Raw genomic sequence first — 14,196 nt, 5'->3', positions numbered from 1 at the left:
ATGTGTTGAGGATTATGTCCATCACACATATAATTTTCCACTGGCACTCCACTGCTGATACAACAGATGAGCAGCAACAGTTACCAATCCCAGCTAGTCACAGCTATTGGCAAACACGCAACAGCAATTTAGGTGAAGTAATACAGGTCAGGTCTCCCTCCTACATGACTCGGCCTTGACTTGTTCCATTCCTGAAAGTAGTTCAATGACAGAAGGGAAAAAAAGGTATGGACATGTTGTATGAAGGGAAATAGAAAAGCTGACTCCACATGAAAGCAGTTGGTACTTATCTAGATATTAACCTTCTGAAGGTGGCACACGCGACACGGAGCTCACTGCTTGTGAAGGTACCATCAGTTCCTGACTCTTTGTATATGTCTTTATTCTCAAATTTGGTCTCGGCTTGTACACTGAAAGCACAGAAAGAAAGAAGGGGTTCAGCTGTGAGATAAGGTAAGACAAGAACACTTTCCACCTCTATCAAACTCAGAATTCTATTTAAACCAAATGTTTCTTACAACTTACTTTTCTGCTGCTTCAGATCGTTGTTGAATGCCACGTGCTTGTGACTACATATAGTCTGGATGTTTGAAGCTATGTTCATGCTAATGCCTCCAGTGTCCAAAACTCTCAAGGCATGGCTATCCAAAAGGTTATGGGACCTCTTGCATGAGAGAAATCTACACTGCCCCTGGAGGAAGTGTCCACAAATATGAAGCTTGTTGCAGTTGCTTTGCTGGTTGCAGACATTATCCTTTCTGTTGTAAAACTGACAGACCTAGAAGTGGGGAGGAAGTGGAAAAGCACATTAGAATCAGTATTTTTTTCTTCATTTTATAGGCAAAGAGCTTTAAGAGCAGAAAAACGGTGACAAAAGGCAAGTGTTCATTGTGTGACTTCTTTAATCCAGACAGATTTCTTGCATAGAAGAGTAGGCATTTTCAGCTGACTCATGCATTTTCAGTTTCAAAGTTGTGCAGAGTTTTTTTCCCAATAAAAATAAAAGCCAATGCAACAAGCACTCATTTTATACATTCTTAAGCAAGACAGTTACATAACAACTGACTGCTTTACAGTTATTCTACTAAAAAGAACAAACAAACAAAACCCAAGACAAAACCGTAACAAAGAACAAGTGTCTGCATAAAAACATAGGGTGTCAAGCTCATGGAGCTGAAACTGCACTTCACTTCCCGTTTGTAAAGCTTATTCTGCATTGAAGATCTGGCCATCTAAAAATTATTAGAGATTAGATAGAAAAAGCAATGCACTTCTTTGTTTCTCTCCTCACCAGAAAGGAGATATGCAGTGAATTGGACTCAGGGAACAAACCAGACAGCAGAATCTCCTTCATGTTGCCCACCAAGTGGGCACACAGCAACAGTTCTGCCCCTGCAGCACAGAGAAGCAGCCCATAACAAGAAAGCTGCTTTGAGGAGGACATGCAGCTGCCTGGCAGACAGCTCCAACATCACAACTGTCACAAATCCCTTCCCAACTCCTGGTCCAAGCAACAGAGACAGTTTCTGTGCTGAGTTGCAACTGAGTATATATATACACACTTATATATCAACTAGAGATTGCTGGGATGGCAGTGTTTAAAAGACTGAGAAACCAGGCCAGTTTCAACTGCTAAGCAACTCTTTACTGGATTCAAACTTACTAACTATACCAATTACCAAAGGCCAGGTCCTCACTGCTATCAGTATCATGCACTTAACAGTGAGCCTTCACAAGCTCAGTCTAAATTAGGTGGGAACATTCAAAGCCACAGAACTGATGTAATTTCAGTGAGTACTGATGGCTACTATCCTTGATGCTTCTTAGCTTCCAAGGGAAGCCACAACCAAACGGGATTGTCTTCTTTCTTCCCCATTCTCCCTCTGTCGTTGTGGATGCTAATGCTTTTCTACCCCTAACACCCAGAAGAATGTTGTCATTTGCTTTTGACATCTTATTTTTGGGATGTGGGCTTGTTCTGGTTTTGCCTGTTCTACTGGATTACTCAGCTTCCATCACACACATATTCTTTCTGCCTGATCTCATACAAGAGATGCTCCAGTCCCTTCTAGATCTTAGTGTCACCTCACTGAACCCCTCTTCCAGTAGCTCCATCGCTCTCTTGTACCATGAAAAATAAATTTTGGAAAATTAATTTTGAACATATTTTCAGCTAATGTAGTGGGCTGAGATAGTGACTTCTAGCAAACCTAGGAAGTTTACCTGTAAGGTTTTGGTTGCAGAGGCCAGTAGGTGATAAGTAGTGACAGCCACATCATGAGAGCATATTCTGTGCCATCAGCATGGGCTGCCTTCAGCAATACAACCTGTATGTCCTGTTTGTAAGAGCTTGTTCCTATAGAGAAGTGTTAAGAGCACACTGCTCTAAGTGAACCCTCCTGTACCATCTGGAACATTCAGTTTTATATGGATAGAAGACCAATAGCTTTGGGGTCTTTTTTGTTTTCAGAAACATACCATAAAGCTCTAAAGACTAGCAAGGGTGCTGAACCTCACCTGAGGTGCTGAATTCAGCACAGCAAGCCATAGCTCTACCAGAGAGGTCTGTCTGATGTTGTATTGTCATTGATTCCCATGACATCATAAGGGCCATCTAAGACTTCTTCTAATTATAAACTTTAGTAATAATCAGATTATCTTAAGTATCATACAACTTTCTTAGTGAGATTCAAAAGTACCAGCCCCTGCCAATGCAAGCACAGCAAGGTCTCAGGCTTGTGAGACTCCACCTGGACTACTGTGTACAGTTCTGGAGCTCCCAACATAAGAAGGACATGGAGCTTCTGGAGCAAGTCCAGAGGAGGGCCACAGAGATGATCAGCAGGCTGGAGCACCTCTCCTATGAGGACAGGCTGAGAGACCTGGGGTTGTTGGGCCTGGAGAAGGCTCCAGGGAGACCTCATAGCAGTCTTCCAGTACCTAAAGGGGGCCTATAGGAAAGCTGGGGACGGAGTTTTATATAAGGGCATGTAGCGAAAGCTCATAGGCTGCACTTGATGATCTTAAAGGTCCTTTCCAGCCTTGGTGATTCTGCATGTGTGATTCTGTGTGAAAGGACAAGGGGTAATGGATTAAAACTGGAAAAGAGTATATTTAGGTTAGACATGAGGAAGAAGTTCTTCAGTGTGCAGGTGGTAAGGCACTGAACAAGTTGCCCAGGGAAATTGTGGATGACTCCTCTCTGAAAGTGTTCAGGCCAGGTTGGATGACACTGAATCTGGTTGAGAGAGATTTTGTAGAGCATCTAGAGGAGCAACTAGAGGAAGATGCACTAAAGATAATGTTAGTATGCAAGACAAAATTTTTACATGGGAATATCAGAATCAACTCCCAAACTATAACAAAGTGCTGCCTCAGCTAAATAGGGAGTGCACTATTCAGTTACATTAAAAAAAAAAAAAAAAGCACATTGCCCCTTGCATTTGCCAATAAAACAACAAACAAATAAAAAAGAGTGAGAAAGAAGGGGAGAGAAAGTGTAAAAAAACTTCAATTTGAGGTACTGTTGTGTTTTTCTCACCCTGTACCCCAGCTCAGGTCACAGAGGTCCAAAGCTTCCTCTTTGCTTGAGAGCTTCATACATGCTATTTGTCAGCACACACACAGATGCTCCACATTTCTAAGCAAAAAACAGCCAGCTCCCCTCTCCTCAGCTCTATGAACGGCCTGCATTTTACTCCACAATAGGAGTTAAAGTGCTTAGTTAGAGGCGAGTAATTATGCCTACCAGCGGTGAGGGTTGAACAGATCCATAGATAAGCTTAAGAGTAACACCATCAGCGTTTACCACTATCTGCTCATTACTGGAACTAATTAAACAAGAAACACTTAAGGTTTAGATGTACTGGAACAGGACAAAGATATTATAATCCTCCTTGCTCCTTGAATCTGCCAGCACAATATATTTTAAAATACTACAAAAATTAAAGAAAAAATAATCTAGTTTGTCAAAGCCCAGCACTGTCACAGTGAGAAATAAGAAAACAAGAGAACTGTCACATTAACAGATCTGTGGAGATTATAACCCCCCAAAAGACAAGGTAACAGGTAGTAGTACATTTTGTAATTTTTTAACCAGGAACTGCTATAGCCAGAACAGGATATTCTTGGCTTTGAAAAAGCCATACCTTGAAGATAGCAGTGCCCTTATACACACATGCAGACCCAGAATGGATTGTTCAGCCAAGTTTAACAAAATCAATGACTGGCTTACAAAGGTTGTTCCATAGAAAACTACTGTACAGAAACTCAGTGCACTTTGGAAGGGCCTGATTTTACACAATACTGACTGCAGTAATGTGGTCATTTTTTCATAGATTTTTCTTACTCCCCCACACCCTCAAACACCTAAATGTGCAGGACTACATAGGCTGGAAAAGGAAAGTGGTCCTGGCTTTCTAGTTTCCATCATGTCTTGGAGAACAGCCCACAAACTGGTTTTGGTCAGGCTTCTTATCCTGTAAGCATGTACAATTACTGTGATCTATCACATCTGTCTTGCCTACCTCACTGTCTGTAAATTCTGGTGAAGTTTTTGACTTTTTTGTTTGCTCATTTTGAGTAACTTTATGACTATCCTGTTGGAATAACAGGAAAGGCACACAAAACAGGCTGTAGCCTTGCTGTCCACTGCCTGCTGTCAGAGGGCAGGTTTTCTGCTGACATGTCATAGATGACATAGCCTTATCCAGGTGCAAGCCTTTTGGTATTTATTTAAGCAACACACCCATCAGCCTTTAACAGTTTTATTGCAGGTTTGGTTGGGGTTTTTTTTGTTCTAAATACACAGCACTTTTACAACCCTTGTGTGGGTAGTTAGGGTCCGGCGGCCGGAAGATCTCGCGCTGTACGGAAAGGTAAAGCCCCTCTCCTAATAGCCAATAGCACTTAGTTCACGATGTAAGCAGACGGAAGTGACATCACAAACCTAACTCATATAAACACCGTGGTAAACACTAATAAACGCCATTTGCCATCCACCACATTGGTGTCTGTGAGCTGATGGACCGAGCGGCCTGGGGTTGGCTGCCGTGCCGTTCTTGAACCAGGTCGTCACGCCTTTCACGAAAGGCAACAAGTGGTGTATATGGGAGACAGATAAGCAAGGGATCACTTTAGCACGGGTGGTGGGAAGCGGCCTGTGTGTAGGTAAAGTCCCCGAGAACAAAGAACAGCTGTGTGATAGTAAGGTACAAGGTCAAATCCCTGCAAAGTGGTTAGTACCGGCCGACAATACCAAGTGGGTTTGTTCTGTCACGGGAGTTACACCTTGTCTGTCATTGGACAAATTTGATGAATCCTCAGAATATTGTGTCCAGGTAGCTATAGTCCCTAAAGTCTTTTACCATCCCGAAGATGTTGTCTATGACTCTCTGATTAACCCAGAACATCATCTGTCAAAGCGAGAACCCTTTACAGCACTAACAATAGCTACCCTAATGATCATAGGAGGGGCGGGAGTAGGCACAGGAGTGGCATCCATGGTCCAACAGAATAAAGAATTCAGTGCCTTGAGGATGGCAGTGGATGAAGACCTGGCTAGAATTGAACAATCAATAAGTGCATTAGAACAATCACTCAGGTCACTATCTGAAGTAGTGCTGCAAAATCGGAGAGGACTAGATCTAATGTTTTTACAGCAAGGGGGAGTGTGCGCTGCACTAGGGGAAGAGTGTTGTGTATACGTGGACCACACCGGGATAGTGAGGGACACGATGGCCAAACTGCATGAGGGGTTGGAAAAACGAAAAAGGGAATGAGAGGCGCAGGAAAGTTGGTTTACATCCTGGTTTAACTATGCACCTTGGCTGACCACCCTGATATCCACCTTGATAGGGCCAGTCGCAATGATTCTGATAACCTTGATCTTCGGACCCTGTATACTGAATAGGCTCGTGGCGTTTGTCAAGAGCCAGCTGGAGAAGGTTGACATCATGCTGATAGAACGCCAACAACTGCTTTAAGAATGTTTTTCTTCAGAATTTCCTGTAGCTATCTCTAGAGATACCTCATCACTTTCAACTACCTCTTGTCTAACGTGCACTATGTTTTCTATTCAGGTTTGTAACACATTTTTTAAGATTGTTAACATATCCTTTTTTAAGACTGTCATATTTTAACCAAATTTTAACTATGCATAGGGAGGGGGGAAATGTGGGTAGTTAGGGTCCGGTGGCCGGAAGATCTCGCGCTGTATGGAAAGGTAAAGCCCCTCTCCTAATAGCCAATAGTACTTAGTTCACGATGTAAGCAGACGGAAGTGACATCACAAACCTAACTCATATAAACACCGCGGTAAACACTAATAAACGCCATTTGCCATCCACCACATTGGTGTCTGTGAGCTGATGGACCGAGCGGCCTGGGGTTGGCTGCCGTGCCGTTCCTGAACCAGGTCGTCACGCCTTTCACGAAAGGCAAAACCCTTGCTCTATATTGTTTCTTCTGGTGTGTTCACACACAGCCACTCCCATTCATACTTCATTTAGACTGAACTTGATCTATCTGTTACATATACATATGTTACAGCTTGAAATTGAGATCAGCCCCCACCCTTCTTCTTGTCCACTCCTAATTAACAAAAGCTTCTCTTGAGAAATCACCACAACTCACATCAGGGAGGAAGAAAGGGTCATTCTGGAGAAGCAGGACTTGCAGCTCATTTTCTTCGAGGCCAGACAGCTCATGAGTCTTTAGAACTTTTTTGTTCTCAGCATTGATGATATCATGGGAGTACTTACAAAATCTGCAAGAAAATACACAGAAATAACAATGTTTGCTTCAAGTTGATTCGAAGAAGAACGTCAGACAATATGCCACTTGGGAAAAGGTATGGAGAGAAAGGCAGTTCAGTAAGAATCTCTGTAATTAGCTAGAAAATGGACCAAGCAGCAAAAGAACTGTGAAATACAGTAGCATCATTATCCCCATTTAAACACTGATGTGGCCAGACCACTTCTAAGAAAGCTAGCAGCACACATTTTAAGCCAAGTCTGCCTACCCCCAAACTTTCTTCCCCTCCAGTAAGAGGCAGGTCAAGTCACACAACCCAAACAGCTGGAGGGAAAGCTAATTTTAGAGGAATACATTAACAACGGTGGAAGTTACAACACCCTTGATTTTGTGAACCTAAAAAGGCTGTTGTCCCAAGGACGGCACATAAGTCTGGGAGTGCAAAACAAAGAGATAACAAAGCTGAAACCAACACAATTTTTTATCTGTGCGAGCTAGGAATCTGAAAAAAAAATTGAAAGTCCAAGGAAGTTGATTAACTTCTGAGCTTTGGATAAATAAATGACTAAAGGATAATAATGAAGATGCTGCCACTTACTAATCCAAGAGAAACATCTGAAGAGTATGAACTACAGAGAGAAAGACTGTATTTTTTGCATCTTTTTGAAAAGACACTGCAAATTAATAAGAGGAGAAATACAGTCAACCTGTGTACTAATTCAGTGTGGCAAAATAAATCTTCCTTATGTCTTGCTCTTCTGAAGTATGATTTGATACAGCCTTAACACTAGACATACTTAATCAATACAAGTACCTGCTAATCTATCAGACTCAAGACTATGCTCCCTTTAGCTAGTTAACATCTTAAACTCTTCTCATGAAAGCTTTTTTACCTCGTGCTGTGTCTGATTCAATCCTTCTGTGCAGACATTTCAACCCTGACCCCAGCTCCCTCATGAACTGTCCTGGTTTGAGCCAGGATAAAGCCAGTTTTCTTTTGCTGATTTTTTTTTCTTTTCAGTGAACTTTCTTCAACTAGCAACTGCGTGTTCTGCTAGGTTGATAAGACACTGGAATGTTTTTATAATTGCTGGGCCCTCAAGGTCGTGCCTTTGCTCTGCTGGCTCAGACACTGCGGGGGGATTTGTGGCCCCCCCGTGAGAGGCTGGGTTGGACAAACAGCAAAACTGGCCAGAGATATTCCATTCCATATATCTACGTAGGCTCGGGGGGAAGGTTGGAGATAACAGAAGACAACTTCCTTCCTTCCTGCTTCTCTCTCTCTGCTTTCCTTCGTCTCTCTGTCTCCCTTCCTTCTTCTCTCTCTCTCTCTCTTCCGTTCGTGGCTGGCACCTGGGAAAACACCATCTGCCCATCATCGTCGACCCGTCGACCTCAAGCCCTCCTGGCCCTCGTAACTCTCTGCCTTTCTCCAGGAGCAGCTCTGGGATTCCTCGGAATTGCCTCGTCTGAGGGGAGTGCTTGGGGAGTTGCTGGGAGTGGGGGGAGACGAGAGGCTTTTGCCCACACCTTTGTATAATCACATATATATATTCTCTCATATCACCCATTAGTATTCTAATTAAAGCTGCACGGTTCAGTCTTCAATCTAGCCAAGTGTCTCTCTTTTTTCTCTCTCTCCTTCCCTACCTGGGTGGGAGGGGGAGGGGATCGAGAGCATTGTTGTCAAACCGAGTCAAACGGTGTCAACAATTAATTGGCGCCCAACGTGGGGCTCGATTTTTAGCCCAGATTACAAATTCCATCTCTGATGGGAGAAATCCCTCAGATAGCAATGGCATGCAATTTTGCTGAATTTCCTGATGGATTGAAAACTGAACATTTGCTGCAATTAATCTACTGGATTTTCTTTCAAGCCTGCAGCTGTACATGTGGTATGCAGCCGAGAGCATTCTGCTCTTTGTGGCTGCTCTTGTGATCATTTTATGGTTTATTGATAGAACTGTAGCCATTATCAACCGTATAATCACTGGCCTGGTGATTTTAGGGATTATGCTACTGTTCTTTATGGGGGCACTGTATATGTACAGCTACAGTACAAGTCATAGCTGGTTTAACTTTAAACCTCTATTTTCTTTCAAGCTGAATCTCCCAGCTTTTGATCTGAATAGCATTGTCACAGTAGGGATGTTTTTGCTAAATGTTTATAATGTAATGTGGATGCGTAGGGCCAGATGCTGTTCTGCTCACTGCCACTCCCCCACAGGCAATGTTGCTGCCACTGCTGCTGCCAACACCACTGCTGCTAATACCACCATTCGTACTGCTACAAAAACAACTGCTCCTACAAAGACAGAGTCCGATCCGTCGCAAATCAGGCTAGTTAATCCTGTGACCAGGAGCAAGGCAAAGGCAAAATGCTCCCCCCTTTTCACCCACTCCCATCTGAGATATCCAGAGTTCCTTAAAGCAACAGAAGGTGAGGATGAGGAAGAAGAGGATTCTAAATCAGTTGATGGAGTGGGTGCCTCTCAGACAGACAAAAAATCAGACCACTCTCAAACAGATAAAGAGACAGCAGGCCCTCCTCAATCAGATGATGACGACGACCTTGTTCAGCCTTACTCTATGAAAGAACTGCACCTCATGAGAAAGGACTTTACCCACACTGAGGTTGAGGGAATTCTTCCATGGTTGCTCCGATGCTTTGATAGTGGTGCTGAAATCCACAATGTGGATGAGAGAGAAGCCAAGCAGTTGGGATCCCTGGCCAGAGATGCTGGTATTGACAGAGCACTTAGTAATAAGGTGGGAACTACCACCCTGTGGGACTGACTTCTTTCAGCTGTGAGAGAGAGAAACCCCCACAAGGGTGACATCGAGTGGCGCCGGAGCAGAACACCCACTCTTGAGAGAGCCATCACATACTTGAGAGAGATAGCTGTGCGAGAAGTTATCTATGATAAAGATGGACTTACAAATCCTGATGATGTTCAGTGTGACACACAGATGTTCCGGAGATTTGCTCAGGCTGTACCAGCAGCACATGCCCATATATTCTCCTTCATGGGATGCTTTGATGACAGCGCAAGACCAACTGTGCGTGAGGTGGCTTTCAAAGCACGACAGTATGGAGACATCATCTCTGATTCCCTTCAGTTCCAAACCTCAGCCATTGAAAATGTGACTGACAGAAAGAATAAGATGCCAAATGGATGGGGAAGTAAACCCCAGATTCTCCCTAGAGACAACTGGCCACGTGTTGCAGTCATTAATAAGAGATGTCCTGCTATGAGACAGTAGCGAGGAAGACAGGACTCACTGCGACGCCACCTGTGGTCTCTCTTGAAAAATCATTTTAAAGAGGACATGAGAGTCTGGGACAAGAAACCCACTGATATTCTCCAGTTGCGTGTGCAAGAGCTACTAAACAGAACAAAACCAGGAGATGGTTCTTCCAAGAGGAAGGTTGCATCGGTCAATAACCAGGATGGTTCATCGAGTTCTAATGCTCAACCCTAGAGATGCCCTGCCTCCGGCCAGGAGGAGGAGAGGGATAACCGAGTTTATTGGACTGTGTGGATTTGATGGCCTGGCACATCAGAACCACAAAGATATAAAGCTTTGGTGGACACTGGTGCACAGTGCACACTAATGCCATCAAATCATAAAGGAATAGACTCCGTCACTATCTCTGGAGTGACAGGAGGTTTTCAACAACTGACTGTTGTGGAAGCTGATGTGAGCCTTACTGGCAAGGAGTGGCAAATGCACCCTATAGTGACTGGCCCAGATGCTCCGTGCATCCTTGGCATAGATTATCTCAGGAAAGGATACTTCCATGACCCGAAAGGATACTGATGGGCCTTTGGTATAGCAGCTGTAGAGACTGAGGACACTGAACATCTGCGTACTTTGTCTGGCCTTTCAGATGACCCTTCTGTAGTGGGGTTGCTGAAGGCTGAAGATCAACAGGTGCCAATTGCCACTTCCAACGGTGCATAGACAGCAATATCACACCAACAGAGATTCTGTGATCCCTATTCACAAGCTGGTCCGGCAATTGGAGAACCAAGGTGTGATCAGCAGGACCCATTCACCCTTCAACAGTCCTATCTGGCCAGTGCGAAAGCCTGATGGCGAGTGGAGGCTGACAGTGGACTATCGTGGCCTGAATGAGGTGACACCACCACTTAGTGCTGCTGTATCGGACATGCTAGCACTTCAGTATGAGCTGGAGTCAAAAGCAGCTAGCTGGTATGCCACTATTGACATTGCACATCCATTCTTCTCTATTCCTATAGTACCAGAGTGCAGGCCACAGTTTGCTTTCACCTGGAAGGGAGTCCAGTATACCTGGAACCGACTGCCCCAGGGGTGGAAACACAACTCAACCATTTGCCATGGACTGATTCATGCTGCACTGGAGAAGGGTGGAGCTCCAGAACACCTACAGTATATCGATGATATCATTGTGTGGGGTGACACACCAGAAGAAGTTTTTGAGAAAGGTAAAAAGATCATCCAAATTCTTCTGGATGCTGGTTTTGCTGTGAAAAGAAGTAAGGTCAAGGGACCTTCATGAGAGATCCAGTTCCTGGGAATCAAGTGGCAAGATGGTCGTCGCCAGATCTCAATGGATGTGATTAACAAAATAACAGCTATGGCCCCGCCATCAACTAGAAAGGACACTCAGACCTTTTTAGGGACTGCTGGTTTCTGGAGAATGCATATTCCATGTTACAGTGAAATTGTGAAATCCCTCTATGAGGTGACCCGAAAGAAGAATGATTTCAAATGGGGTCCTGACCAACAGAAAGCCTTTGAGCAGATTAAAAAAGAGATTGTGCAGGCAATGGCCCTTGGACCGGTTCGAACAGGGCCAGACATCAAGAATGTGCTCTACACTGCAGCCGGACACAACGGTCCCAACTGGAGCCTCTGGCAGAAAGCACCAGGGGAGACTCGAGGTCGTCCCTTGGGATTCTGGAGCTGGAGCTACAGAGGTTCCGAGGCCAACTACACAACAACTCCTACGAAGGAGTTAGAGCTGCTTCAGAAGTGATTGGCACTGAAGTGCAACTTCTCCTGGCGCCCAGATTACCAGTGCTGAGATTCATGTTCCAGAATAACATCTCTCCTATTCATCATGCCACCGATGTGACTTGGAGTAAATGGACTGCTTTAATCACCCAGCGAGCTTGAATAGGGAAACCTAATCGTGCAGGTATTGTTGAAGCAATTACAAACTGGCCAGAAGGCACACACTTTGGAATGCCACCACAAGAAGTGGTGAAACGAGCTCAAGAAGCTCCACCATATGATCATCTACCAGAGACTGAGAAACAGTTTGCCCTTTTCACCAATGGCTCCTGTCGTCTTGTAGGGAACCGCCGGAAGTGGAAAGCTGCTGTGTGGAGTCCTACAAAACTGGTTGCTCAAGTAGCTGAAGGAGAAGGTGAATCAAGTCAGTTTGCAGAGGTAAAAGCCATCCAGCTGGCTTTGGACATTGCTGAGCGAGAGGGGTGGCCGAGACTCTATCTCTACACTGACTCGTGGATGGCAGAAAATTCCTTGTGGGGTTGGCTAAAGCAGTGGCAGCAGAACAATTGGCAGCAATAGGGTAAACCTATTTGGGCTGCTGACCTGTGGAAGGACATTGCAGCTCAGATAGAGAAACTGGTGGTAAAAGTACGTCATGTAGATGCACACGTGCCTCTGAGTCGAGCCACTGAGGAACATCAACACAACCAACGAGCAGATGAGGCTGCTCAAGTGTTCCAAATAGACTTAGACTGGGAACACAAGGGTGAGCTCTTTCTGGCTCAATGGGCCCATGATGCTTCAGGTCATCAGGGCAGAGACGCAACATATAAATGGGCTCGTGATCAAGGGGTGGATCTAACCATGAATACTATTGCACAGGTGATCCACGGTTGTGAGACGTGTGCTGCAATTAAGCAGGCAAGACGGTTGAAACCTTTGTGGTATGAGGGGAGGTGGTCAAAGTACAGGTTTGGGGAGGCCTGGCAAATTGACTACATCACACTGCCTCAGAGCCGCCAGGGTAAGCGTTATGTGCTTACAATGGTGGAAACAAGTACAGGATGGTTGGAGACATATCCAGTGCCTCATGCCACAGCCAGGAATACTATCCTGCGTCTTGAAAGGCAAATTTTGTGGAGACATGGTACTCCAGAGAGAATTGAGTCAGATAATGGGACCCATTTCAAAAATAGTCTTGTTACTGATTGGGCTAAAGAGCATGGTATTGAGTGGATAAACCATATCCCATACTATGCATAAGCCTCAGGGAAAGTTGAAAGGTATAATGGTTTGTTGAAAGCTACCCTAAAGGCAATGGGGGGTGGAACTTTCAAAAATTGGGATAAAAATTTGGCAAAGGCCACCTGGTTAGTTAATACCAGGGGATCCATCAATCAGGCTGGGGGTGCTCAATCAGACCTTTTGCATACTACAGATGGGGATAAAGTCCCTGTGGTATGTGAAAGAAACCTGCTGGTAAAAGTGTCTGGGTCTATCCTGCTTCAGGCAAAGGTAAACCTGTCCGGGGTATTGCTTTTGCTCAGGGACCTGGACATACTTGGTGTGTGATGGTGGAGGATGGTGAGGTACAATATGTACCTCAGGGTAATTTGACTTTGGGAGAGAATCCTTCATTTAACAATTGGTAAGGTATAGAGCCTGTACGTAATGTATGGTATGGAATAAGGGGTGGAATGTCCTGGTTTGAGCCAGGATAAAACCAGTTTTCTTTTGTTGATTTTTTTTTTTTCTTTTCAGTGAGCTTTCTTCAACTAGCAACTCCGTGTTCTGCTAGGTTGATAAGACACTGGAATGTTTTTATAATTGCTGGGCCCTCAAGGTCGTGCCTTTGCTCTCCTGGCTCAGACACTGCGGGGGGATTTGTGGCCCCCCCGTGAGAGGCTGGGTTGGACAAACAGCAAAACTGGCCAGAGATATTCCATTCCATATATCTACGTAGGCTCGGGGGGAAGGTCGGAGATGACAGAAGACAACTTCCTTCCTTTCTTCTTCTCTCTCTCTGCTTTCCTTCGTCTCTCTGTCTCCCTTCCTTCTTCTCTCTCTCTCTTCCGTTCGTGGCTGGCATCTGGGAAAACACCATCTGCCCATCATCGTCGACCCGTCGACCTCAAGCCCTCCTGGCCCTCATAACTCTCTGCCTTTCTCCAGGAGCAGCTCTGGGATTCCTTGGAATTGTCTCATCTGAGAGGAGTGCTGGGGGAGTTGCTGGGGGTGGGGGGAGACGAGAGGCTTTTGCCCACACCTTTGTATAATCACATATATATATTCTCTCATATCACCCATTAGTATTCTAATTAAAGCTGCACGGTTCAGTCTTCAATCCAGCCAAGTCTCTCTCTTTTTTCTCTCTCTCCTTCCCTACCTGGGTGGGAGGGGGAGGGGATCGAGAGCATTGTTGTTAAACTGAGTCAAACA

General features: G+C 44.8%; 1 protein-coding gene across 1 annotated transcript in view; it reads right to left on the bottom strand.

Moving 5' to 3' along the window:
- LOC127380061 (zinc finger CCCH-type antiviral protein 1-like) overlaps positions 1-14,196 on the bottom strand; it is a 40,545-nt gene that overhangs the window by 24,026 nt on the left and 2,323 nt on the right. Inside the window, exons 2-4 of the mRNA XM_051608477.1 lie at positions 6,634-6,766; positions 526-778; positions 303-410 (exon numbers count right to left, since the gene is read on the bottom strand). Coding sequence (XP_051464437.1) covers positions 303-410; positions 526-778; positions 6,634-6,766 — 494 coding nt within the window. The remainder of the gene's footprint in view (positions 1-302; positions 411-525; positions 779-6,633; positions 6,767-14,196) is intronic.

Source organism: Apus apus, chromosome 1, assembly GCF_020740795.1.
Source record: "Apus apus isolate bApuApu2 chromosome 1, bApuApu2.pri.cur, whole genome shotgun sequence".
Classification (NCBI taxonomy): Eukaryota; Metazoa; Chordata; class Aves; order Apodiformes; family Apodidae; genus Apus; species Apus apus.
Note: the sequence above shows the minus strand (reverse complement) of the source record. Positions and strands in the feature narration are given on the sequence as shown.